We start from the raw sequence: 26769 nt of genomic DNA, 5'->3' as shown, positions 1-26769 counted from the left end.
AAAACAAGTTATTTATGGCAATCCAACAAATTGATTTACAAACAATGAGTTGTAACTTAAGGTCATCAATTTTGTCAAAACATATTATCTTCCTATTTTTGGTTATATCCTAAGGCTATAATTAAGTTTGTAACCAAACTTTAACCTAAGGAAAAAAAAAAATACAAATATCATATTTGCCTTTGCCATATTTGAAATACTTGCATAATGCCTTGTTTCTGTTTTCCAATATACACGTGGTTTTACAATAAGTTCAAGATCGGTAAAGTTAAGTTATGACTAAATTGAGCCTAAACTATTTATTTAAATAAACATATAGTGGAAAAGGTGAAGGTGGAGTAAGAGGGCTTCAAAATTGTTTCAAGCTAAACTTTTTCCTTATTGAAACTGTCAATTATAAATTTATTTATTACTTTTACTTTCAATTAAAATAATTAATTTTTTTTTGGGGGTTCCCACACTAAAAAGTAAATTGACCTAAAATGAGTAAAATTTGGGTTTAATTAATGAGGATCAAACTCTACAGTGCATCCTTATCTAAGCAATTTATTATTAAGATTTTATCAAGATTCTGGATCCTTTTTAATTAAGTGAAATGCAGTGGTCTCAAACTGTTGGCTGAGGATTTTGTTTCATCACTGTGATACTGTGACGTGGTGCCACGTCACTTGCAATTATATATCCAAGTATGGAAGAAGAATCACCCATTGCTGGTATTTTAGACATTTGACTCGACTTAATCCAGGGCTATAGAGTCAATTCAATGTGGAATGCAAAGACACTTTTGGATAGAAACTAATTGAGTGGTTTTTCTATCCTTTTTTGGTAAAAAAAGAAAAAAACTTATTTCAATCAATTATAATTAATGTTGTTTTGTGATTTTTTTAAGGGCATTGTAGGGTGTTTGTCTTTATGGTGAAGTTTGTTCTTTGCCATTAAATTAAAATACCAATTGATTTTTGGTGAGACAATGTTTGATCTCTAAATCTCTTAAGAAAAGAATAAAAAATGTTACCAATTATACTAACTAGAACACATTGTCTTAACCTACTTAAACATGTTATCATGTGACAAACAAAAATTTGTTAGGAGTAATTTTCTGTACTGTATGCGATAAGGCACATTTATTAATTTTCCTTTTTATATAAAGGTGGGTTAAGTATGGAAAGAAATTTATGGAAGTGTGTCCATTGGTATCCATATAGATTCTTTCAGAAGCCCACCAAATTAGCCCAATGAGAGTGTCTCTTTTTTAGCACACGTTTTGGCACTGTACCTGGGATTAATCTGTGATTTTGTATAAGACGTTAGGCTCATGCTTTTGAGCCAAATGTCTTTGTTTGATATTTCAAAACATTTTGATTCTTTTTAAAATTGAAATCCTCCTTTTAAGTTATAAAAGAGGGAAAATCTCAATTAAAATTAAAAAAAAAAAAAAAAAAAAACTTGAATGAAGTCATGTGAATTTCTTCTCCTCATCTTTAAATAAATAAATAGTAACCACTTAAAATTAAAAATAGGAATAGATGCCATGAATAAATTCTTCTTTTAATTGTACTTCTCATAATAATATTAAACAACTAGCTAGATTGGTGGTAAAGTCTAAAGTGTTTTAACATTTTATTAAGTGAATGAGTTATATTTAAAGTGATCTAAAATTTATTAATAAGATGAAATAAAATATTAGAAAGATTCGCGATAGGTAGATGAGTTGTATTTAAGATATATGATTTGGTCGTTAAGTCGTTATTACCGTTAATCAGAATATCCCGCGTATGTGATTCTCTAATTGTTATAAATAGTACGTGAAAAAAACCCTAAAATCCTATTATGTAACTCTCTCCACATCAAAATAAATTCTTCAAATATTTTGAGGGATACTTAAAAATTAAGTTAGATCATCTTTGAAGCTATCTTATACATTATTTAAATGCATTATTTCATGTTTTAATTAATAAAAGTGATTAAAGCTAAAAGAAAATTTAATATAACTTAAAAAATTAATGCTTAATTATTTTACCATTGCTAATTACCAACATCAAATCAATATGGACATAACTAAACACCATCTATTTGAGGCAACTTAAATGAAAGATTGCGAAATCTTCTTTAGAAAGGCTCTATGTTAAAACCTCCTATTTTAGCTGAATAGCATTGAATATTTATGTTGGGCTAGATTTTTTAATTTAATTAGTAGTAAAATTCAGGGGGTGATGCATGTATGCCTCCTTCAGAATTTGATAGAAATGACATACATTTATCTAGAGATAATAAAAAAAAATTGTTATAAAGCTCTCTCCTTCCATCTATCACTAAAAGAGTAGTCATTTGCCAAGTGTTGCACATTCCTTGCGTCCTTTTCTGATTCTATTAGCACCTTCTACTATAAATATATCCCCCTCTCTCCCCAAATTCATAGTATATATTCTCATTAAAAAAAATTCATAGTATATTGATCATGACCATGGCTAGTGAGAGAGTTAGAGTAGACCAATCTTTCAAAAACAAAACCTCCGTTGTCGATATCCATATATTGGTTGTAGATGATGATACTACATCTCTTGCCATTGTTTCTGCGATGCTTAGAACATGGAAATATGATGGTACTTTTTTCTTTTGTTTAAAGACTTTAATCTCTTTGAATTTAACTTCTTGTTTAATTCACAGATAATTGCATGGTTAGGGTTTTGGCATGCCTTTATATACATGTTTTATAATATTCATTCTGTTGGAACACTTTCATTCCAGCCATTTTTATTTCATTTATGTGTTTCGGGACTAATAACTTTTGAACTACATACACAGACGATTAAAATTCTTCTGCCTATAAAGTTGTGAATTTCATTAATTTCCAACAAATATGATTTTTTATTTTAATTTTTCCAATCAAATAATTTTTCCCTTTAAAATAGATCTCACACTTGTTTTCTAGTATTGTGATTTTGGATCTCATATCACACTAATTTGGTAAGGCTTTGTGTAAAGATTTCTTCGTTTTCATTGTCTGTAAGAAATTGAAGGGAGATTTTTTTTTTGTTGAGAAGATTGAAGGGAGAATTTAAGTTAACATACTTGGCTTTCTACTAAAACACGGAAACTTGTTTTAATGTTCTTTCTTGACACGATTGCTTTGAATCCTTTCCTTATATTGTTAGTATTATGTTCCACGAATTTCCTTATCGTCATTAATTTGTTATGCATGCATGTTCTTTCACTTTATTTTTTAGGTATTTCTTCCATTTGTCTACATTTCACTATGAGAAATAGTTTAGTGAAAAATGTGGCATAATTATTTTGTTTTTTTTTTTGGTAGAAAAAAAAATGTGGCATAATTAGTGTCTTCATCTATTGCACATATAATAGATTTAATTTTTGTTCACATATATTACAAATTGAAATTTTATAATCTTATTCTCTCAAACTATTATGTTTTGATCGTATTTACTTTTTCATTGGCTCAAAGTTCTTGCTTGTGTACTACAAATTTTTTTTAATATATAATCCATGACATAAATGATTGAAATCTATAATATTATTTTCTTACCAAGAGACTATACATGCCTCTAATCCTTTCCCAAGATTTACTAGATCTAGGTATATACTCTATTCTAGGGGTGTCCAACCCACCCGACTGTACTCAACTCGATGTCACCCAATCCAACTGCTTCGGCGATCAGACATAGGTCTTGACCTCCCTAAATCCCTAGCGGGTTAGTTGCGGGTCTCCTCTTTCAAAACCCGTGAAACCTGACCCGCCCAAAATATGTCCATTTCGGCAATTTTTCAAGCATTCTAGCAACTTTTTTCAGCTTACTTTTTGATGGATTTTGGCAAGCAACATAGCTAGACCGGCAGAAATACACTAGATCCGGCAAGTTCTTTGCATGATTTAGCAGAAATCTCACTGGATTCAATGAGATCTCCACTAGATTCGGTTAGATCTCACTAGATCTTGGCCGAATTTGGTTAGATCTCCTCGATTTTCGACGGTTTTAAGTTTCACCTGAAACCGATTGCCACCCAAAGGAGACCCGACTTGTGAAACCAGACACTCTTACTGGTTAGTTGCGGGTCTAGGAACTCCCCACCCAATTTGATCTGATCGATTGCAAGTTGGGTACAAACCCGATCCATAAACAGCCTTACTTTATTCTTTTTTACATGTAAAGTATGTTTATATACCGCTTATTGCTTAAAATTAAAAACAATGTAGCAAAATAATTTTTAAATATGTGAATAGTGCCGTGTGATCTAGTTTAAAAGTTGTTTTTTTGAAAAAAAAAAAAAAAGTTTGCGAGTCTTGTGAACAATACATGGGACCCACACAAAACGCATGGGACGCAAACGCGAAAGAGAAAACGTGTATCCAAACATACACGTAATAAACATTTCTTTTTGTCAATTTTGTGGAACGATTGTTATATTGCATTTTAATGATCAAATTTCCTTCTGTCAATTAATTTAACATTCTTCAACCAAGTATTTAAAATTAGATCTTAGATGTGAAATGCTATATATGTGAAATCACTTTTGTTTAATTAGTACTTAGTAGGAAAAAGGTTTCGATATTTCCTTTCTACAGCAATTCCTTTATAAACTAATAACTTTGTTGCTATTACTTTAGTTGTGGCTGTTAGAAACCCACTGGATGCTTTGGCTACCCTCCGGATGCAAAAATTCGACCTTGTTATTACAGATCTGCATATGCCTGTAATGAATGGGCTTGAATTGCAAAAGCAAGTCGAAGAAGAATTCAAGCTGCCTGTGATTAGTGAGTGCCATTTTACATCAATGATTTTAATTGTTTGACATTAAAAAATAATAATAATAATTCACTAGTTATGGTTTTGTTTGCTTAAATAACAAGCCACTGATTTCATCTATAAAATGTTCCACTAAGTGTTTGATTATTCACGGTATAACACAATTTTGTCTACATAGTTTAATAGGCTTTTGTTATACATAAGGATAAATGCATTAAGCACCATATTTTCTCATCATTTTTTGAAAGGAAAAAATTTAGTTACAAAATTTATTGTAACTTAAGGTTACAACCTTACTCAATATTAGAGGTGAGTTTTAACAAAACCACAATTGGATTATATATTCTTCTTATATCATCTATGCTTGCAAAATTTCTAAAAAATCAATAGCTATGTTATCAATAAATTATTTAAATTGCAAGTTTTTATAGTTTAAAATTGTGAATAAATATAAGCTTATAGATCATATAGTAAATAATATTCGATTGCCACAAAATTTGACATATGTATTGAGAGGGTAAAGAATATGCAATCTAAATATTAGATTTTCAAAATATATAGTAATGTTTATTTTATTGTTTTAAAGACTATGCATTTCAAGTTTTTGTACACATGCACACACCCAAACAAAATAATAAAAAAACCTTTCACTAAACTTAGTATTATTTCATCTTATAACATAATTTTGTTTCCTAATGTATTTGTTCCCTGTAATGCAGTGATGTCCGCTGATGATGGAGAGAATGCCATGTTGAAGAGTTTAGAGGGTGGAGCTGCTTTCTATATGGTAAAACCAGTAAGCCCAGAAGACCTCAAAAATTTATGGCAGTATGCTGTTGCAGCTAAAAGAGGCAAATCTGTTGTTATCGAAGACGTCAAAAACATTCCAGCTAAATCATCGGTTGTTTCTTGCGAAAATAAACAATCTGCAGCATCATCTGTGAATCAAGAAAAACAAGATAAAAAGGATTCCAAGAGAAAGGGTGCCCCAAAAAAAGGAAAGGAAGATGGGAATCAAAAGAGTCGTGGAGCCCGTAAAAGGCCAAAGGTGGTTTGGACAACCTCACTTCACAACCGATTCTTGGAAGCCATAAAGCATATAGGCTTGGATAGTAAGAGATCTCTTGCTAATTACAAACTCTTTGTTTATGCTTAGTTTTCAGTTGCAATTTCTATATTATGTTAGTATTTCTAATGTTTATCTTTCTAATTTTGATTCTTTCAGAGGCTGTGCCTAAGAGGATTCTCGAGATCATGAATGTGCGGGGCTTAACTAGAGAGAATGTCGCCAGTCATTTACAGGTTTGGTTCTACGTTAAATTTTTTATTAATATATCCTTTTTGGCTAAGCTTAGGTTTTGGTTGTTAAAATCGAAGCAAATAAAAAAGATCAAAATTTATTTAATTTTTCAAATGTCATTTGTTAGAATTTAATTATAAAACTTGTACAATTGAGCATCTCGTACATTCAGTTATTGAACATAGACAATTGATAACCTATTTTTTAGATAATTACAATATGTTGTTAACCTTTCACAGTTTAAACATTTTTTTTCTTTTTCTTTGAACTTTAAACATTTTGTATATGAGAAAATGTCAATTAAGTTACAAAACTCTTACCTAGAAATTTGACAACTTAAACCATTAAAAACTTAAATATCATAAATGAAAGTTGCAAAAGGATGGTTCTAAAGACGTCCAATTAGGTGTTGAGATGTTCGAAACTGACAATTAGATTGTATAGGACCATTTATTTTCAGATAATATGTCCAAGATAAAATCTCATGTCTTTATTTCCAAAAGCACTTTAGGCTTTATACTCCTTAAATTAGAGATAATTCTTTTTTTTTTTGTAGATAATGCGGAAAGCAAATAAGGGATCAAGATCTAATTGGATTTTTAGGGTAGTCTGTATGCAATTCATCAAATCCTATCAATTTTTTTTTCAATTAAATAATTATGATTTTTGAAATCATCAATTTATTAAAATATTAATTTCTTCATCCTTATAACTTCACCTCCAAAGAGAAAGAAAAATAAATGGGGGAAAAAGTTTTGTCTCAAAAAAAAAAAAAAAAAACTTCTTAAAAAATGCCACCCACAAATAGATGTTGATTTTTTTTTTTTGTATTGAAAATAGACGTTGAATTGAATGAGAATAAACTCAAATTCTTAAAATTAAGTGAAAATTTTGCATTCTAAACAAGTGTAGTTTTTTTATAAGAAAAGAAAAAGAAAAAGAAAAAGAAAAACCCCCTACGGATGCCATACAGGGGAACCATCAGGAAAAATCCTTGATTTTTTGTTTGCATTACATCTATGTGTGTTTTATTTTACTTGGGCTTCAAATAGTGTAATTAAATATTAAAGTGTGTGTATTTAGAAGTTAATTTGTTTCTCAAAAAGAATACTAAAAAATTGTTTAAATTTCGTTAATAATATCATACAATTTTGCTGGCGTAAACATCATAAAGTAGATACTTATTCAGAAACAACATTTATATAATTCCGATTCTTATTCGAAAAAAAAAAACATTTACAAAAAAAACGAATTAGTATTCATAGTTTCACACAGGGAATAGTGTTAAATTATTTATTTATTCAAAAGTTTAAGTAATTAGAAAATGGTAAATTTAATCATTTAATCACATATTTCTAAGTTCTAACACTCCTCACATGTGGACTCAAATTCCTTTATAATAGGTGAGGCTCGATACGTGAGATTTTAAATGAAAAGTAGAATGGAGGAGATAAAAATTGAACTTAGGATCTCCTGCTTTGTTACCACATTAAATAACTGATTGTCTCAAAATTTTTGAAAAACAATGAATTTAATCATCTAACATCATATTTTTAACAAATAGAAACACAATAAATACTATAAAATAGTGCATATACAATGAACTAATTGATGTTCATAAAATAATAAATTTTTTGTTTGCAAGTATATAGATGATATAACTCTTTGAAATATGTTTTGTTGCGAAGTTCACGTATCTCCAATTGAACAAAGTTTATCTCAATTGCTCTAAACAATATAAATTTGTACCTAATAAGAAATGCACCACTTATCAAGTGGGTATAAGTAGTAGTAATAATAATAATAATAATATGAACATATCCATTCGTTTATAAAGATTGATAAGATTTTATTTTATTTTATTTTATACATGTATTAGTTTACACACTAAAAACATTAGAGTACCTTAGACCCTAACAATAATTTTAGACTTTATGCCACCGCTTTTGCCAATGATGGAAACTGTTCTACCATTATTGAAAGAAGTAAGGTACACTTTTGAATTGGAGTCTTAAGTCGTTATGAATCATTATTGTTTTTCAATGAAAACATACTTGCACAATTATGTTAATTGTTCCTTAATCATTATAATTTCTCATATTTATGCATATGAATATTGCAGAAGTATCGTTTATTCCTAAAGAAAGTCGCGGAAAGAGGTCTTTACACCTCAAAGGGCTTATCTATGAGATCAAACTTTGCCTCTGGTCTTCCTCCATCACTCATATTCAAAAATTTCCAACAAAACTATCCCCAATTCCCAGAACATCAACAAAGGAGAACATCTATGTTCCAACCAGGATTTGGAGGTAATTTTACGACACTTAATGGTGCTGTCCTTGGTGGTATCCCTTCTAATAGGGCATCTTCAAGTGGAGCTCAGTTTGGGTATGGGGATTCCTTCAATGCTTTCAACATAGGCCCTGCACATCTTCCCGTTAAGCATAATTCTTCAAGTTCCAACTTTGTGCCTCAACTAGGACAAGAGCAATGGCGCTCATCAAACGATCTTCAGCAGCCATTGTTTGGAAACATAAATAGTCCTCCTCTTTATCATGCAAATCGTCCAGTTTTTGCTAACAATGTTGGATTGAATTTTCCATTGCTGGGAGATATGACATGTGGTCCTAAGAATAATGCTACTGATGGTCTAGTGAATACTTCAAATTGTAATGACACATACCCACAAGAAGCTCAACCAATTAGGCCTCATATTCTAAACGATTCCATGTTGAACTACAACTTTTACACACCTGGAATTCTCCACCCTAGTTATATTCCAGAAACTAAGAACAATATGGGGTCCCTCAACAGTTCTAATGCAGCTCCAAATTTTGGCAATAACAATGGTGTTAATGCTGGAATCCAAATAACTAATGGGAGAGAGATAATTGGAACAAATGAAAAGAGTTTCAATGACAATGGGACATCAAATGGTCCTTGCAGTGGCTATGGAATGTTGAATGGGCACAATGACAACATCGGTCTTGCAACAATGGGGAATGGAACTTTTGGTAAATACATGGAACAAGGAGAGTCTTCTTCCGCTGGGTTTGAGAATGCAAACCAATTGCTACCATGGTTTAACAATGTCAATCAACAAGAAAATGCTTTGCCAATATTTCAAACAAAGTCACAGCAACAACCCAATCTTGTGAATGGAGGAGAAAATGACTATTCCTATGATGATCTGCTGAATGCCATTTCTCTCATGCCAAACTTAGGGGAGGATGATCTCAATGAGCTTTTCTTGGAGGAAACCTACAACCAACCTCCTTCTCAGGTGTGTTAGAAAAAAAAAATCTTTTAGCAAAAAGTTACTTTGAGTTTGATTTTTATGTTTATAGTGGTTCATATGTAAGACAGTTGTTTTTGAACTTATTTAGGTAACCAATTATTATTGAATTTCATATGAGCTTACTATTGATATCACTTTATTATTTATCATTAACAACATATCATTTCAATGGTTATGAACAAATTTATGAAACACTAAAAAAATATTACAAATTTTACTATAAACAACTCAAAAATTAATGTGATAAGAATGTAATTGATGTCATTTAAATGATATAAGAAATAAATATTTTGAATTTTGAATTATTTTTTTTAATTGGTGACAAGTAATTTTGTATGTGTCTACATATATACTTAATTGCTTCATCAAAAACCACTGCATGTTTTACTTTGTATGTAGCAACAAGGTGTGGAAGAAGAACCTTTTGATGAGGATCCTCTTGTGAATGAACTCCAAATTCTTGAACTATCTGGTTCATCCAGTCTTGAAGAGAATCCACCTTTAAGTGAACCAGCCTTTAGCCAGGTATATGTCTAATGCATTTCAGTATTGATTTTGCTTTATGATAAATACATCTAAATTATTCTTGTAGTACTTGATCTAGTTTCCCTCTCCAATATACAAGTGCAAGAAGATTTTATAATTCGCATATATCAGAAGCCAACTTGTTCATAGGTTAATTTTCTTGTTCGCTACTTGCTTGTTTTTGTATTTTTTTTTTTTTTTCTCACAAAAACCTCAAATAATCACAAGAATTAGTAGCCATTGACAATATTCAAAATTTCAACCCAGAAATTTTATTGTTTGCATTGTCATAGTCATTATATATGATAATTCTTGACGCCAAATTTATTATCACTGTGTTCAGAATCAAGGCGGTGAACAACTAGTGGACTTGGACTTTGATGTCGACATGTTTATTTCGGTGGAGAGCCCTGATCAAAACCTCAACCAGGCAAACTCAGCTTTTCTTTTTATTTTAAGCATTCTATAATATCTTACGTACAATAAGTCTACACAAACCCTAATATTAGAGGAAATTACTTTTGAGTTCATATACCTCTAAACTATTTTTTATAATTTTTTGAATCAGACCCATAGTTTAAGAGCTTCTCAATGAAGTAATGAAAACATTGATGTTCCTTAACATTTCTTCGACACACTGGCCTAGGTTTTGAAAAAATCATTCCTCATTCTTGCAATTTCTATGAAAAAGTAAAAGCATATATGCTAACTTTTACACATTAGCCCTCCTAAGAAAATAGTCTGGACTCGCCACTGCTTTGATACAATCATTTTTGCCTCATCATAATTAAGTTCGTAACCCTTTTGTTATAATGTGTACAGCAACAACTCATGAGCTCAAATGATCTCTATGGCATGAGTCAGGTGGAGAATAATGTTAATACCCCGTTGGAAAGCCAGGCATGATCTTAAAGAACTCTAATTTTATCCCTAATGAATATGCTAATTTTTTTTTTTTTTTTTTTTTTTAAGTTTCAAAATCTCTTTACTTTTTCTAATGAAAATTTTGGGTTTGATTTTTTTGTAAGGGATGGGAGGACGACTTCATTGACTCCTTGTTTAGTCTTAGCCCCAACCTGGAGCTGCTAGAGTGAGAAAGTTCTGATGATCCAATCCAGTTGCGAAGAAACTTTATTATCTCTATGCATTAATTATGTTTAACTATATTGTTATGACATGGTATAATTGTGGTTTCATTTTGAACTTGTTCATGGCCTCGTAGTAATTTTACTATGGAAACGCCTGGGACATATGACTATGAATGTGAACTTATTTTAGTTTGTCGTAATTTTATTATAAGACTTTTCTATATGGTTATCTGTGTATATCTTAACCGTGAAACTTGGTATCAAGCTAGAAGTTTCGCAAAAAATATATCTAGCTTGAAATAAGTGTTTGCTATCTCTATTTAATTGCTAAGAATTGATTATGTATCCAGTATTGCTTTTTTAATAAAATTATTGAGTTGTACTACACTCTCATCTATAAAAGTGGGTTTTATTTATGGAGAAATTACTTCGTACATTATTGTTTAAGGGTTTTTGCAGTGCAGTGTGGTTTTAAGCTATTTTTAGCACTGCATTTAGCAGTATGATTTCGCCAAAACTATAACTGCACTACACCTCATTTTTACAGTAATTTATATATATATATATGTGTGTGTGTGTGTGTGTGTGTGTGCAGTGCGGTGCATTTTAGAGTTTAACTAAAACCATAACCGCACCGCACTTTTTTTTTGTAGTCACATGTGTGTTGCAGTATATAAGATGCAGTTTGAACATTTGAAGCCAGTATATTTTTCAAGTTTTGGGTTTTTTCTGTCTAGCCCAAAATTGATTTTTCCATTTGTTTTGGGGCAAGTTTTAAATTATTGAGCTAGTTTTTCTTTATTTTGGGCTAGCTTTCTTAATTAACACTTGCTAGGGTTATTAAACCTTTTTTTTTTTTTTTGAAAAATAGGGTGTGAGGGAAAAATAAATAAAAAATATATATATTTAGGCCTTGGGCCCGATTTGGTGGTGTAAGTCTGTTCAAGCAAAGCATTCGAGGCACACAGGCCAGTCCATTCTATAAGGGGAGAAGGAGTTGTCCGAGGAGGAGTATCTCCTCGGACGGGCCCACTAAAGGCCATGGAACGTGCTAAAGGATTTAGAGGCAGAATTCTGGAAGATCTGTTGGATAAAGGTGTGATCCAAGTAGTCGTTAGAAGGAAGAAAGTGCGAAGAATATCAGAGAAAAAAAGCTGCTACCACCGCATTAAAGACCCTGCACCTACCTCTCTGGCCGCATTAATGGAGAAATGACATCTGAACAGTAATATTCAGCCTTCCAGCTATTATTTGAAGACTTCAAGAAGGTGGTGGATGGGACAAGTATCTATTTGGAAAATCTGTGCTATACGTGGAAGAAAAAAGAAGAAGAAGAAGAGGGATATAAGAGGACAGGAGAGGTATGAAGATGGGGTGGGGGGGGGGGACGAAAGACTTGAACACTAATTGTAATATTTTGCTTAAAGAAAGAAAGGCAATACAAGTGGTTCTCGGCTTACGTTCGAGAAGAGTTTTTTTTTGTCATATTCATCTACTATTTGCATAGATTGCGGGATTTTAGCCTGTTTATTAACTCTCCAATATCCCTAACCTAGATTTCAAACCCATACTCTACAAATTTCATTGTATAAGACTCTTTGGGCCTGGGTCCATCTAGTGATTGGATCGGGTACAAATTGTGCACTTACAATTGGCGCCGTCTGTGGGAATCTAGTGTTGAAGGAATTGGAACATCATGGCAGGCTTAAGTTCATATCATGCAGAGTCTCAGAGGTCCCAGCGTGAAGATCATTTTGAGCATCTTGAGCGTCGGAGGGATCGAGAGGGAAGTGTGCATACAGTACACCCTGATGCAAGCCATTCGCGTAGTGGAAGCAAGGCCACCCATGAGGATGATGTCAAGGCCATGCAGAGGGAGATTGACCACCTTAAGAAAAAACTACGCCGTGTCAGACGAAGGCGGGCTTCACCTCCTTCCGATCCTTCCTCTAGGGGGTCCAAGGGAAGCAGTTATAGTCCAAGGTCCAGGACTCCCCCTAGCAAAACCTTCTCTTACGAGAAGGACGAGCTTTCAGGTCGTAAGCATAAGAAGTTTCCCTCTAGGGGCTTAGAAAACGATGCTATGAGCCGGGCGTTGCACCAACTCTCCAAGTCATCCTTCTCACCCAGGATTGAGAAGGGAAGACTCCCACAGCGGTTCACCCAACTCACCTTCACCATCTATAATGGCAGGATAGACCCAGTCGAACACGTGAGCCATTTTAATCAGAGGATGGCGGTACATTCTTAGAACGAAACCTTTATGTGCAAAGTCTTTCCCTCTAGCCTGGAACCTGTTGCTATGAGATGGTTTAACGGACTAAAGTCGGGGTTAGTTGATTTTTTCATGCAACTCACTAGGGCATTCGCGTCTCGATTCATCACATGCAGTAGAGTCCCTCGGCCTTTGGACTCATTGTTATCCATGGCCATGAGGGAGGGTGAGACTTTGAAAACATAATCTGACAGATACTGGGAGATGTTTAATGAAATCGATGGCGATTTTGACGAGGTGGCGATTAACACTTTTAAGGTGGGCCTCCCTACTGATCATGACTTAAGGAAATCTCTGACTAAAAAGCCTGTGCGGAGTGTACGTCGGCTCATGGATCTCATTGATGATTATGAAAGGGTTGAGGAAGACCAACAATAAGGTAAGGGTAAGGCGAAGGTTATTCCTCAGGAGAGGAAGGATTTCAGGTCGGATAGGCACCATAACAATAAGCCGATGAGAGATTTCTCAGGGCAATCTGGTTCAGCCTATCCTCAAGTAGTTAATACCGTATTCCGAGAACCGGTGCACCAATTGCTGGAGAAAGTCCGCAAGGAACCCTATTTCAAATGGCCTAGTAAGATGGCGGGGGACCCTGCGAAACGCAATTAGAACCTTTTTTACTAGTATCATCAGGATGTATGTCATACTACCGAGAATTGTCGGACACTTTGGAACCATTTAGAGCAGCTTGTTAGTGAGGGAAAATTGAAGCAACACTTATATCAACCCAACGGACAAGGAAATCATTTGGGTTCAAATAATCAGAACAACAACCCATCTCGGCTGCCCTTAGGAACAATTAATGTCATCTTCGCTGCACCTAGCAGAACTGGTTCCTGTCCTACAAAGGTGATGGCGGTGTCACATTCCCAGACCGAGGAGTATGGCTCGAGGCTGAAGAGGATCAAAGGGAGTACGCCCATTTTGGGATTCTCTGATGAGGATAAAGTTAGGGTCATTCAACCACATGACGATGCCCTGATGGTCACGTTGAGGATAGGGAATTATGACGTTAGGAGAGTGATAGTTGATCAGGGTAGTGGTGTGGATATTATGTACCCTGACTTATTCAGAGGGCTTAAGTTAGAGCTGGAAGATCTCACTCCCTATGATTCGTCGTTAATAAGCTTTGAAGGGAAGGCTATCATACCAAAGGGTCAAATTCGTTTGCCCGTACAGTCGGGCCCGGAAATAGTTGATGTAGATTTCATTGTGGTTGACGCATATTCCCCATACACGGCCATCGTCGCAAGGCCTTGGCTACATGCTTTGGGTGCTATCTCTTCGACTTTACATGTTAAAGTGAAGTTTCCCTCGAGTGGATTGATTGAAGAAATTCTTGGGAGCCAATCAGTAGAAAGGCAATGCATATCGGCTGCGGTGCTGCATCAAGCCGAATTAGAATCCTCGACCTCGGCTGTGGAAAACTTATAGCAATTAACAACTCTGGATGAGCCCGGTGCGGTGACAGCAGAGGAGGCCACGTGTGAAGAGTTGGAAAGATTTCTTATAAATGAGGATCCTAAAAGGTTCTTTCAGGTTGGGATACGGCTTCCACATCAAGAGAAGATGGAATTAGTGACGTTTTTGAAAAATAATATCGATGTATTTGCATGGGATCCCTACGAGGCTCCAGGGGTTGACCCAATTTTCATTTGCCATCATTTGAACGTCAATCCTGCCGTTATTTCTAGGAGGCAACCACCTCGGCGTTCTTTAAAAGAACATGCCGAGGCCGTTAAGGAGGAAGTGCTCAAGCTCAAAAGGGTTGGGGCTATTAAAGAAGTTTTCTACCTAGAATGGTTGGCGCATACTGTCGTAGTAAAAAAGAAGAACGGAAAGTGGAGAGTATGTGTGGACTTTACTGACCTGAACAAAGCCTGCCCAAAAGACTCGTTCTCGATGCCTCACATCGATCAACTGGTGGATGCTACGGTTGGACATCCTCGGATGAGTTTTTTAGATGCATTCCAAGGTTACCATCAAATACCTTTGGCGTTGGGTGATCAGGAGAAGACTGCCTTTATTACTCCTACGAGAAATTATCACTATAAAGTGATGTCATTCGGTCTGAAAAATGCAGGGGCTACTTACCAAAGGATGATGACCAGGATGTTCGAGTCGCAGCTTGGGAAGATTATTGAGGTATATGTGGATGATATGGTAGTGAAGAGTAAGACAGTACCTATGCATGTGAAAGATTTGGATGACATCTTTCAAACACTTAGGAAATATAAGCTGTGCCTTAACGCCTCTAAGTGCTCTTTTGGGGTGGGCTCTGGAAAGTTCCTAGGCTACATGGTGACTCATAGAGGAATAGAGGTAAATCCGGCACAAGTCAGAGTCATTCAGGACTTACAACCACCTCGGAATCAGAAGGAAGTTCAGAAATTGACCGGGATGACTGCTGCTCTCAGCAGGTTTATCTCTCGGTCCGCTGATAGGTGTAGACATTTTTTCCAATTGTTGAATAAGTGGAAAGGATTCCAATGGTCTGAGGAGTTCGCTTTAGCTTTTCAGCAACTTAAGGAATATCTTTCCCGACCACCCATCATGTCTCGGCCGGAGGTCGATGAAATCTTGTTTGCATACCTAGCTATAGCTATCCATACAGTCAGCTTGGTTCTGATAAGGGACGACGGTGGAGTACAAAGACCGGTTTATTATGTTAGCAAATCTTTGAGTGAAGCTGAGGTGCGTTATCTGCCTTTGGAGAAGGCAATTCTGGCCGTAGTCCATGCTACATGAAAGCTTCCTCATTACTTCCAATCCCACACCGTCGTGGTTTTGACTTAGCTTCCTCTCAAGTCAGTATTGCGAGGTGCTGACTACTCGGGGAGGGTAGCCAAGTAGGGAACTATTCTAGAACCTTTTGATATCAAATATATGCCGCGCACCTCTATGAAGGGCCAGGTCCTCGTTGATTTGGTGGCAGAGTTCGCCGAACCATCGTTAGAAGAAACTGCAAAGGAATTGCACATGGATGAAAAATCAGTTGGCATGGTCACATGCAAAGGGCCTCTAATTTGGAAAGTGTATGTTGATGGGGCAGCAAACCAGAGAGGATCAGGCGTTGGACTTGTTGTGGTATCCCTTGAGGGAATTACCTTTGAGAAGTTATTGAGATTAGCATTCTCGGCCACTAATAACGAGGTTGAGTACGAAGCTGTCTTAGTCGGTATAGATATGGTCCAGAGAATGGGGGGAAAGTCAGTTCATATGTCCTCGGATTCTCAATTAGTCGTGGGCCAAGTGCTGGGGACCATAGAGGTTAGGGATCCGAGAATGCAAGAATACCTGACTAAGGTCAAATGTTTACAATCCAAGTTTGATTCTTTCATCCTTACGCATGTTTCTAGAAGTGGAAACACGCATGTGAACTCGTTGGCCACTTTGGCGACGTCTTCGGCTCAGTGTTTGCCTAGGATTATCCTTTTCGAAGACTTGCTGAAACCGACTTTAACCACCGCAAGTGTTGTCCGTATTCATCTGATAAGGCTCGGACCTAGCTGGATGGACCCCGTAGTTTCTTTTCTAAAAAGCGATGTTCTGCCCTAGGAGAAGTCTAAAGCAGATAAAATTCATCGAAAGGCACCTCGATTCTAGTTGTGTGAGGATCAGAAGCTGTATAAACGCTCTTTTTCTGGACCATACTTGCTATGTGTATACCCCGAAGTAACGGAGGCACTTTTGGAAGAATTGCACGAGGGGATTTGTGGAAGTCACACTAGGGGAGATCTTTAGCCCATAGAGCTCTGACTCAGGGATATTGATGGCCCAATATGCAGAGAGAAGCTCAGGACTACGCGAGAAAATGTGACCAATTCCAGAGGTTTGCTCCCAATATTCATTAGCCTGGTGGTGTCCTTAATCCTCTGTCTAGTCCTTGGCCATTCGCTCAATGGGAACTGGATATAGTTGGGCATTTTTCGAGGGCTGTGGGAAACAAAAGGTGGCTACTCGTGGGAACTGATTACTTCACCAAATGGGTTGAAGCTGAGCCTTTATCAAATATTAGGGATGTGGACACCAAGAAATTTATCTGGAAGAACATTATTACTAGATTTGGGGTACCTCACAAACTTATTTCAGATAATGGCATGCAATTTGATAGTAAAGCATTCAGGAAGTATTGTAATGACTTGGGCATCGCAAATAGATACTCCACTCCCGCTTATCCTCAGGGAAATGGGCAAGCTGAGGCCGTTAACAAAGTTATAGTCAATGGACTTAAGAAGAGGCTGGACGACGCAAAGGGTAGATGGGTAGAAGAATTGTCACACGTTTTATGGCCGTATCGGACTACGCCGCGAAGATTTATAGGAGAAACACCCTTCTTCATGACTTACGGGGCTGAGGCGGTGATACCTTTGGAATTTAGGTTTTCGACGTTAAGGACGAGTGCTTTCAGCCCTGGAAATAACGATGGCTTGCTAGAGAAAAGCCTGGATCTGGTTGAGGAACGGCGAGAAGCCGCCATGGTTCAATTGGCTTATTATCAGCAGAAGCTCAAACAACGATATGATGCGCATGTGAAATTAAGGCCACTTACACCTGGAGATTTGGTCTTGAGGAAAGTTATGGGTACTTCCAAGAATCCAACGTGGGGAAAGTTAGCACCAACCTGGGAAGGACCATACCGAATTACTTCTGTAGCAGACATAGGGTCATATCGCTTAGCTGATTTAGATGAAAAAATTGTATAATGCCCTTGGAATGTAAATAACCTACGAAGGTATTACTATTAATGAAAAGCTATTTTGCCATTTGTTGCTTAATTATCATTATGTAACATTTCGATTTACTTAATTCTAAACATCAAACGAAAACTTGGTCATGCATAGTCCTCGGATCACATACCTCGTGGAAATTGATATCTTGTTGGGTGTTAAACAGAACCTTAGTTACGTCAGGTCATCAGACCTTCTACTTTGGAAAAATTAACATTTCAGTTCGCTTTTCTAAACATCAAATGAAAACTTGGTCATGCATGGTCCTCGGATCACATACCTCGTGGAAATTGATATCTTGTTGGGTGTTAAACAGAACTTTAGTTACGTCGGGTCCTCGGACCTTCTACTTTGGAAAAATTAACATTTCAATTCGCTGTTCTAAACATCAAACAGAAACTTGGTCATGCATGGTCCTCGGATCACATACCTCGTGGAAATTGATATCTTGTTGGGTGTTAAACAGAACCTTAGTTACGTCGGGTCCTCGGACCTTCTACTTTGGGAAAATTAACATTTCAGTTCGCTTTTCTAAACATCAAACAGAAATTTGGTCATGCATGGTCCTCGGATCACATACCTCGTGGAAATTAATACTTCGTTCCATCAAGATATCAATTTCCACGGATGTTTGGGAAGAGAGAGGATGTAATTGGTGGCCGAGGACAAAAGCCGAGAAGAAATGAATGAAGAAGATTGAGAACTTACGGCAAATAGCTAGACGATTCTTCACGAGCTTCTTGAAAGGAGAGAGAATGAGCAAATCTTGGATTTGATTGATTTCTGAGAGAGTAGATTGCAATTCATTTTCCTAGGCGTTTTGGCATGTGGGAGGCAACTTTAAATCAAAGTTATCCCGCTCAAATTTTGAGGAGGAACCCGAGCCGTTAGATGCGAATCTCGCCATTGAACGTGGGGAACAGAGTGTAACTTACGGCCATTAATGCGGGTGTTACAGATTTCGAAGCGTCAGGGACAGTTTAAAAGGAGCGAAGTGACCCTTACACATGTGGCAATTCGTAGAGCGTGTGGAAGTTCTGCCGTTAGGTCAAAACTCCATTTCTCTCCTCAGATGCGGAGAAAAATGAAGTTTTGAGGGGCTATTGTGAGGGAAAAAAAAATAAAAAAATAAAAATATATATATTTGGGTCTTGGGCCCGATTTGGTGGTGTAAGTCTGTTCAAGCAAAGCATTTGAGGCCCACAGGCCAGTCCATTCTATAAGGGGAGAAGGAGTTGTCCGAGGAGGAGTATCTCCTCGGACGGGCCCAGTAAAGGTCATGGGACGTGCTAAAGGATTTAGAGGCAAAATTCTGGAAGATCTGTTAGATAAAGGAGTGATCCAAGGAGTCGTTAGAAGGAAGAACGTGCGAAGAATATCAAAGGAAAAAAGCTGTTACCACAGCATTAAAGGCCCTGCACCTACCTCCCTGGCCGCATTAATCTAGAAATGACCTCTGAACAGTAATATTCAGCCTTCCAGCTATTATTTGAAGACTTCAAGAAGGTGGTGGATAGGACAAGTATCTATTTGGAAAATATGTGCTACACGTGGAAGAAAAAGAAGAAGAAGAAGAAGAAGAGGGATATAAGAGGACAGGAGAGGTATGAAGATGGGGGGGACGAAAGACTTGAATACCAATTGTAATCTTTTGCTTAAAGAAAGAAAGGCAATACAAGTGGTCCTCGGCTTACGTCTGAGGAGAGTTTTTTTTTGTCATATTCATCTATTATTTGCATAGATCGCGGTATTTTAGCCTGTTTATTAACTCTCCAATATCCCTAACCTAGGTTTCAAACTCATACTCTACAAATTTCATTGTATAAGACTCTTTGGGCCTGGGTCCATCTAGTGATTGGACCGGGTACAAATTGTGCACTTACATAGGATTATTAAACTATTAATAATTTATTTAATATTAAAAAATAAAAATATTAATGTATATATATAGGGTGTGGTGCGGTGCGGTGCGGTTTGTGCGGTTTTCTTATTATAAAACCGCAAATTACACTACATTATGCAGTGCGGTGCACTGTTATTTGCGATACGGTGTATTGTTACTTGCGGTGCAGTGCAATTATGTCATTTTATTGTTTTGTATGGTTTGGTGAAATTCGTGCTATTGACTATCAGAAGTGACCAAGAAAATTAAAAAATAATAAAAGCATTAGCACGTGAGCTGTTAGAGCCTAATTTTGGATTAGATGTATTTGTCCTAGATGTATTCCCTAATGGCCAAGACCTTCAAAGCTAAATACTTCCCTAACTCAAACCTACAGAGCTACATTCCCAAGCCTCACCATTACTTGGAAGAATATTGCTAACCCCCAAACCCCACGCCCCCCCCCCCTGCCTTACACCAAGGTAATTGGTTGATAGGTAATGGTCACCATATACTCCTCACCCATCCAGATTGGTACCATTGTCCTGAACAATCATTAGTTGAGAATAATCTTCTAGATGGCACTGTGGCTGACATAATTGTCCCATACTTAAAAACTTGGAGATATGAATTGGTTAAAAAACTCTACCCATATCCCGTGTATGGAAATCCTTCATCTCCCCCTGCCTAAGACTGATGGAAACAAAGATGAATTGCTATGGAGACACTCCCCATCTGGGGACTACAAGGTCAAGAAGGCTTACCAAATGATTCAACAACATGACCAAAACTCTATAACAACAAGTGAGAGGCCCGTTGGTATCCCTCAGTATGTCTGTAAGCTAGTTTAGAAAGTAAAATTGCCCATGAAAATCCTTAATTTTATCTGGAAGCTTCTTCATGACAGTATTCCTGTTTTTTCAATCCTAAACAGCAGGGGAATTGCAGCTCCCACCAGATGCCTCTTATGTGATGACAATGATGAAACCATTAACCATCTGTTTCTAACATGCCCCTTTGCTAGAGCTGTATGGCATGGTTCCACCCAGGGAATCAGAACCTCACATTTAGCAAATGCTTCTGTCAGACATTGGATAGCTAGTTGCTTTACTGCTTCTTACCCTCTGGAGCAAAACAAGATGATGTTCCTTCAATCCTGCTTCACCACCCTTTGGTCCTTGTGGAATCATACAAACTTGGTCCTACATCAAGGAAATACACCTAACCCCATGGAAGGGATTCTAACTGCCCAATCTCTCTTGTGCAGGTACCAGGATGCTTTCAAGAACAACCACTCTCAAGTTAGCAAGTCAATTCAACATTCTTATCAAAGACCTCAAAATCAAAGGTGGCAAATAATCATCAAGGTAGCAGCTCATAAAAATAGAAGATCCTGGAGGAGTGGGTATGCGTATGAAGCAAAGAGCATGGAAGGTAGAGTTCTATTTACAAGTGGAGTCAGCAAAGGAAGGAAAACCCCTACCTGGTGCTTCAGGATGCAGTGGGTGAAGCAATTTTCAAGGCAAATGAGCTTGGTTTCAACAAAGTTATCATCCTCAGCAACAGCAAAAGTCTTGGACAAATCTGCAATGGATCAAAGAAGCCAACTTGGCAAGAGCATACACTCGTTACAGACCTGAACCAGCTACAACAACAGGGACTGAGCACTCTTTTCTTTTGTGTTCCTAGACTGGTTCTCTCTCGTGTAGTAGATTTGGCCTACATTACTACTTGTTTTCCTGTCCACCTATTTAGGCTAAACCCCACCGCTTTGTGAGCCAGGTGGCCTTTTGTACTCTTTCCTTTTGGTGAATGAATGTTTTTCTGGTATCAAAAAAAAAAAAAAAAAAAAAAACTGGTCATATTAAAAAAATTTTAAAAACTTAGAATTATAGAGTTATTGTTTATGTGAAGTTGTGAGAAACACCCCAACCTTTCGAATGGTTTGGCATAACTCACACTAATGGATGGAGTTGTATTATTATCTCTCAAAAGTGAAAGATTTACTCATTTTATCATCCTTCTAAATTAGGGGCTTTACATTGAGTCACAACTCATTTAATTTGAAAAATGAGAAAACCAAAAGAATTAAAAAGTTCATCTTTATTGATGAATTGAATTTTATTAATGAATTGAAATTGTACATATTTGTGTAGTAACTGAATATTACTTGGCTTTGATCCTAAATACAATCTAAGCCAAAAGTACATGGTTTTAAATCCTAGTTAAATTCTTCAAAGATAAAATTACATGGAAAAGGCTTGATCTATAACCCTTGATCTAATTTGGAGGTTAGGTTCCAAGATAGGAAGGAGTTAAGCCCTCATCTTGGCCAGTGAAACTGGTCTTCTAGACTTGGTGGCTAATGATCATATCAAATCATTCAATCAATTTTTATATCCAAGAACATGTGATTGCAAAGATTAAAACAAACATTCAAGAGCATAATGAAACTCTATTCTAGGTATGCAACAATAAATTGAAAGAATTGAAACAAATGGTGAATATGCGTGTGATGTGATAAAACTTAATCTAGAATATGTTATTCTAGTATTTTAAATATAAAACATGGAAACACATTTATAACTAGGAAAAACTCTAAATAACGAAATTTGAGTGCTTTGAATTGATAATAGAGAGGAATATTTATTGGATACAGTGGGGTTTAGAAGGAGAGCTTTTCAATGTGGGGTAAAGAAAATTATGAATTAGGAGCATTAATTGAGAGTTTGGGCGGACTGGGGAGCAAGTAAAAAGGTTGAAAGTTCGGTTCTTCCCATAACAACTAGCAGGGTTAACTTCAAAAAATCATATTTTGCTCATTGCTTAATGAAAATGGTCAATTCCTTGTGCTCAAATTGAAATCCTGGATGTCTAGTTTCAATAAAAATTAACCTCACTAAAAAATTTGAAGTAGTCTAAGAGATATTCACGAAATAGTGAGCAGGATTCATTTCATGGAGAACAGTTTCAACCCAATTATCATTAATTGCTCCAAAATTAACTTTGCTTTACCATAAATAAGCCCCAACTAACTTCCAAAAATTTCAAATCATCCCTTTAATAGAGTAATTTCACCCAAAATAAAGGGTATCATTAATGCTTTAACAACTAGATTAATTTAGTGCATGCAACTCCATGGTAAATTGTATTGTCAACCAATAGTGTTATAACACATCATTTAATTTAATTTGGACTAAAAATAGACTAATTAAAATCAAGAGTTCATAATCACATGTAGTCAGGATTTGATTTATACAAGTGCACATTAACGTTAAAACCTGTTTCTTTGATATCTTTTAATCTAGTTGTCCAATTAAGGTGCATGAACTGTCATTTTGAGGGTTATGACTTCAACATTTATATCATGCAATGGAAAACAGTAAAAACTATAGTTCATTCCTATGATGTGATATGGTGATGATTTGCAATGGGATGAAAATAGCAATGTAAGTGAGTTCAAATGGTTGTTGCAAAATGAAGTGTCTACGTAAATAATTATGTTAATGCGATTAAATTACTATCATTTGGTCCTGGTTTTTACCATAAAGGATTGCCTAGTTGATACAGTTAGAGCCATGCTTAAAACTCTCACCTATTCTCAAAAGGATTGTCTTCTTACACCCCTCCCATGATAAAAAGCTCTCCAATTATAGGTCATTCTTATCCTACTTGTTTTACTTCCCTTCAACCACAAGTTAGCAATGTCTCTCCCACCTCCAACGTTCATCACATTCACGAAAAACTGATACCCATTTCTTGGAAAGAGAGTCGAAGTCTCTAGTCCTTTTATATGCTATAGTATTACACAATGTCTCCCTCTCATATAAATGTCGATCTCATGTGCGACAATGCAAGTGCCACATGTGGGGCTCACTTTTAGTAAGAGGAAATTGGTATACTGAATAATTTCATCTAAACCCTAGGGGTTGGCTAAGTGATTCGTAAAGCCTCATAATATCCATAAGATTCTAGATCCGAAATCTCTTGCCAACATCTTGGAGCTACTTCTAAGGGATTTTTTCTTATAATAACTTGGTGTGTGTAAGACGGGAGATTGCATATACCTAAGTAAATAATTAGATTCTCAGAGAGATTTGAATACCGTCGTTTGCCAACAAACAAACAAAAAATGAGATACTGACTCCAAGTAAATGAACAAAGAATTACAAAGGACCTTTCAATATTGAAAAGGATAATCTCTATTTGAAATGAGTTCATTTCATAGTTCATACTATATTAAATTTTATATTTAAAAGTGTATAAATTGCAATATTATTTAAATTTTAAATTATATGGAAATTTGTACACTATTAGATGCAAAAAATAAAATAAAATCTTAAAAATGAAACAAATGAAATTGAGACATCTTTATATAGATAATGAAAGGTGCATGACTTGCCTACAAAAACTTAAATTTCTAATCCCGAAACAAATATTGAAAACTCAATGACACTACGCATAACATATCTTGCATTGGTTATGGGTTCATTCTTTTATTCTTTTTTTTTTTAGATTTGATTGTTAGGGGAGAGGAAGATTTAAACCCTAGACATCTCTGTTGGAAACACTAAAATGTATCAATCAGTTAAATTACAGGGCTCCTGACAACTATATGTAAGTATACAACAACTATTTCAATATATATATATATATATATATATATATATATATATATAAACATTATCACATCTTCATCGTTTACAAACCAATAAGCAAATCTCTCACTAGAATTGTGATCTTACAAAGTTTTTTTTTTTTTTTTGAGAAACTACTAAGTAATAGCTTTTTTTTTTTTTTTTGAGAGAAAATTTCAATCTATGGCCCCCGTTCCTGATGATAGATGATAGCTCTTTACCATCAGACCAAAACACCAATAAGTTTTTTGCGTAGGCGGGGATTAAATTTCAGATCTCTTATATAACCATATTTTACCAATTAAGTTAACTGAAACCCACAAGTAATAGTTTTAGTTAATGTGAAAGTACAATAATTTCACAAAATATTATATTACATTCTCGCTAACCCAAAATGTGGTTTAGTGGTTATTAGTCCTCTTTGGACTATTGTACAAAAATTCTTCCTATAATTATTTGGTATGTGTGAAGCAGGAAATAACATAGACCCAATAAATAATCAGTTGCTCAAAATGTCCTGAACACCCACGATATGGGGAATTCTTGGCTGGTGCCAAAGATTGGACATTGGAAGGCAGATTTTTTTTTCTTTTTTTGTTTAATGTCCAAGGCAGATTAATTATTAGAGAAACAGAATTGATAAAATTGATTGAAAAATCAAAGAAGCCGAGCCCAGAAGCTCATAGCCCACTTTCGTATCTTCCATATAAAATTAAAAATTGGTAATTGATTCAATCAAAATATAGCTTGCCATTTTTTGTTTTTTATTTATTTACCAAATGCTGATATTATTTAAATGGAGGATCCATGATAATTAGTCAACAGCCTATTGTGGAGAGAACCAAAATTCACAATTCTTGGTCTCCTCTTGCCATTCTCAGAAGCTTTCCTTTAAAATCTCCAAACTTTAAAAAAAAATCTAGCCGTTAGAAAATCTATCCAAAGCTAGAACAAATCTTTTAGTTCAAATACTCACTTTTTTCTCTATATTTGAACATCCAAATCACCAAAATCTCCATTAGATTTTCTTCTTCATAGGAAAACATTGAGAAAATCTTTTGGTTAGATTTTGTTATTGGATTTGACCATGATCTCTAGTCGTTGTGCAGCTTGCAAGTATTTGAGAAGAAGATGCCCTTCGGATTGCATTTTCTCTCCTTATTTTCCTCCAAATGATCCTCAAAGATTTTCTTGCGTTCACAGAATCTATGGTGCTAGCAATGTCGGAAAGATGCTCCAGGTAAATAATACTATCTTTATCATTAAATAGATAATACACACTTCTATGAATTAACATATTTATGATTTGTTTCTCAAAAAAAGAAAAATATTTATGATTTATAAAACACACAAATCCATGGAGAGAAGTTGTATTAAACATGGGCATATATAATCTGCAATGCATTACGTTTTATATGTTTGGATTTCTTACAACATCACGGTTTTGACATTATTATTTAATCAAATTCAGCAACTCCCATCCCATCTCCGATCTCAAGCAGTGGATACTATGTATTTTGAGGCACAATATCGACTTCAAGACCCCGTTTATGGCTGTGTTGGTATTATCTCTCAATTACATCAACAAATAAACAGAGCAGAAAGCCAGGTAGCTAAAATCCAAGCTGAGATTTCCTTCCTCAATTCTAATGCACAAGAAGTCGAAGAACCCCAAGTTGATCAGCATTTTGAAGCCAATTCCAACTTCATCAACAATTTTTTGCCGGAACAAATTAATACTCTTGACCTGTCGCCCTATGGCCTTCCTTCCACTCAGACATCTTGGTTTAATTAGTGTTGTTTTACAAATAATGCATGAAGTGGAAGATTTCTATGCCAAATAACACGATGCAATTAACGCATTCTCTTTCCATTATTTAGTCAACTTAATGCATATTAACTAGAAATGTTTCATTACTCAAAAAAAAAAAAAAAAAAAAAAAACTAGAAATGTTTCGTCCTTTATTATGAACTATTTTTTTTTTTTGCTATGGTAATAATCTTGGTAAATATATCTAAGACAAAGTTTAGCTACAACCTTACTCAATATATATATATATATATATATTGCAAAATTTCTAGAAAATTAAAAATTCATAACTATGTCATTAATAAATTGTTTAAATTGCAAATTTTTGTAGTTTAAAATTATGCATAAAATATAAGCTAATCGATCATATAGTAAATAATATCCAATCGACATAAAATACACACTCATAGATCATATAGTAAATTTGACACATGTATTAAGAAAGTAAAGAACATGTAATT

At 35.4% G+C, this 26769-nt stretch overlaps 2 protein-coding genes across 2 annotated transcripts; both read left to right on the top strand.

Moving 5' to 3' along the window:
• Positions 1 to 2464: 2464 nt before the first annotated feature.
• On the top strand, positions 2465 to 10792 carry LOC142620218 (uncharacterized). Its single transcript, XM_075793620.1, has 8 exons — positions 2465 to 2603; positions 4625 to 4771; positions 5483 to 5875; positions 5989 to 6065; positions 8186 to 9346; positions 9761 to 9886; positions 10230 to 10316; positions 10709 to 10792. The coding sequence occupies exons 1-8, from the start codon at positions 2465 to 2467 to the stop codon at positions 10790 to 10792; spliced, it is 2214 nt and encodes a 737-aa protein (XP_075649735.1).
• Positions 10793 to 25585: 14793 nt separating this feature from the next.
• On the top strand, positions 25586 to 26293 carry LOC142620217 (LOB domain-containing protein 23-like). Its single transcript, XM_075793618.1, has 2 exons — positions 25586 to 25738; positions 25970 to 26293. The coding sequence occupies exons 1-2, from the start codon at positions 25586 to 25588 to the stop codon at positions 26291 to 26293; spliced, it is 477 nt and encodes a 158-aa protein (XP_075649733.1).
• Positions 26294 to 26769: the final 476 nt, after the last annotated feature.

This window comes from Castanea sativa, chromosome 12 (genome assembly GCF_040712315.1).
Source record: "Castanea sativa cultivar Marrone di Chiusa Pesio chromosome 12, ASM4071231v1".
Lineage (NCBI taxonomy): Eukaryota > Viridiplantae > Streptophyta > Magnoliopsida > Fagales > Fagaceae > Castanea > Castanea sativa.
The sequence above is the reverse complement of the archived record's forward strand: the minus strand, read 5'-3'. Positions and strand labels throughout refer to the sequence as shown.

What these genes read in the sequence shown, in the direction of transcription:
- LOC142620218 (XM_075793620.1), top strand. Translation starts at nt 2,465, where the DNA reads ATGGCTAGTGAGAGAGTTAGAGTAGACCAATCTTTCAAAAACAAAACC. An exon ending in TAGAACATGGAAATATGATG is followed by an intron (nt 2,604 to 4,624) that starts GTACTTTTTTCT and finishes CTATTACTTTAG; the next exon opens with TTGTGGCTGTTAGAAACCCA. An exon ending in ACAACCAACCTCCTTCTCAG is followed by an intron (nt 9,347 to 9,760) that starts GTGTGTTAGAAA and finishes CTTTGTATGTAG; the next exon opens with CAACAAGGTGTGGAAGAAGA.
- LOC142620217 (XM_075793618.1), top strand. Translation starts at nt 25,586, where the DNA reads ATGATCTCTAGTCGTTGTGCAGCTTGCAAGTATTTGAGAAGAAGATGC. An exon ending in ATGTCGGAAAGATGCTCCAG is followed by an intron (nt 25,739 to 25,969) that starts GTAAATAATACT and finishes AATCAAATTCAG; the next exon opens with CAACTCCCATCCCATCTCCG.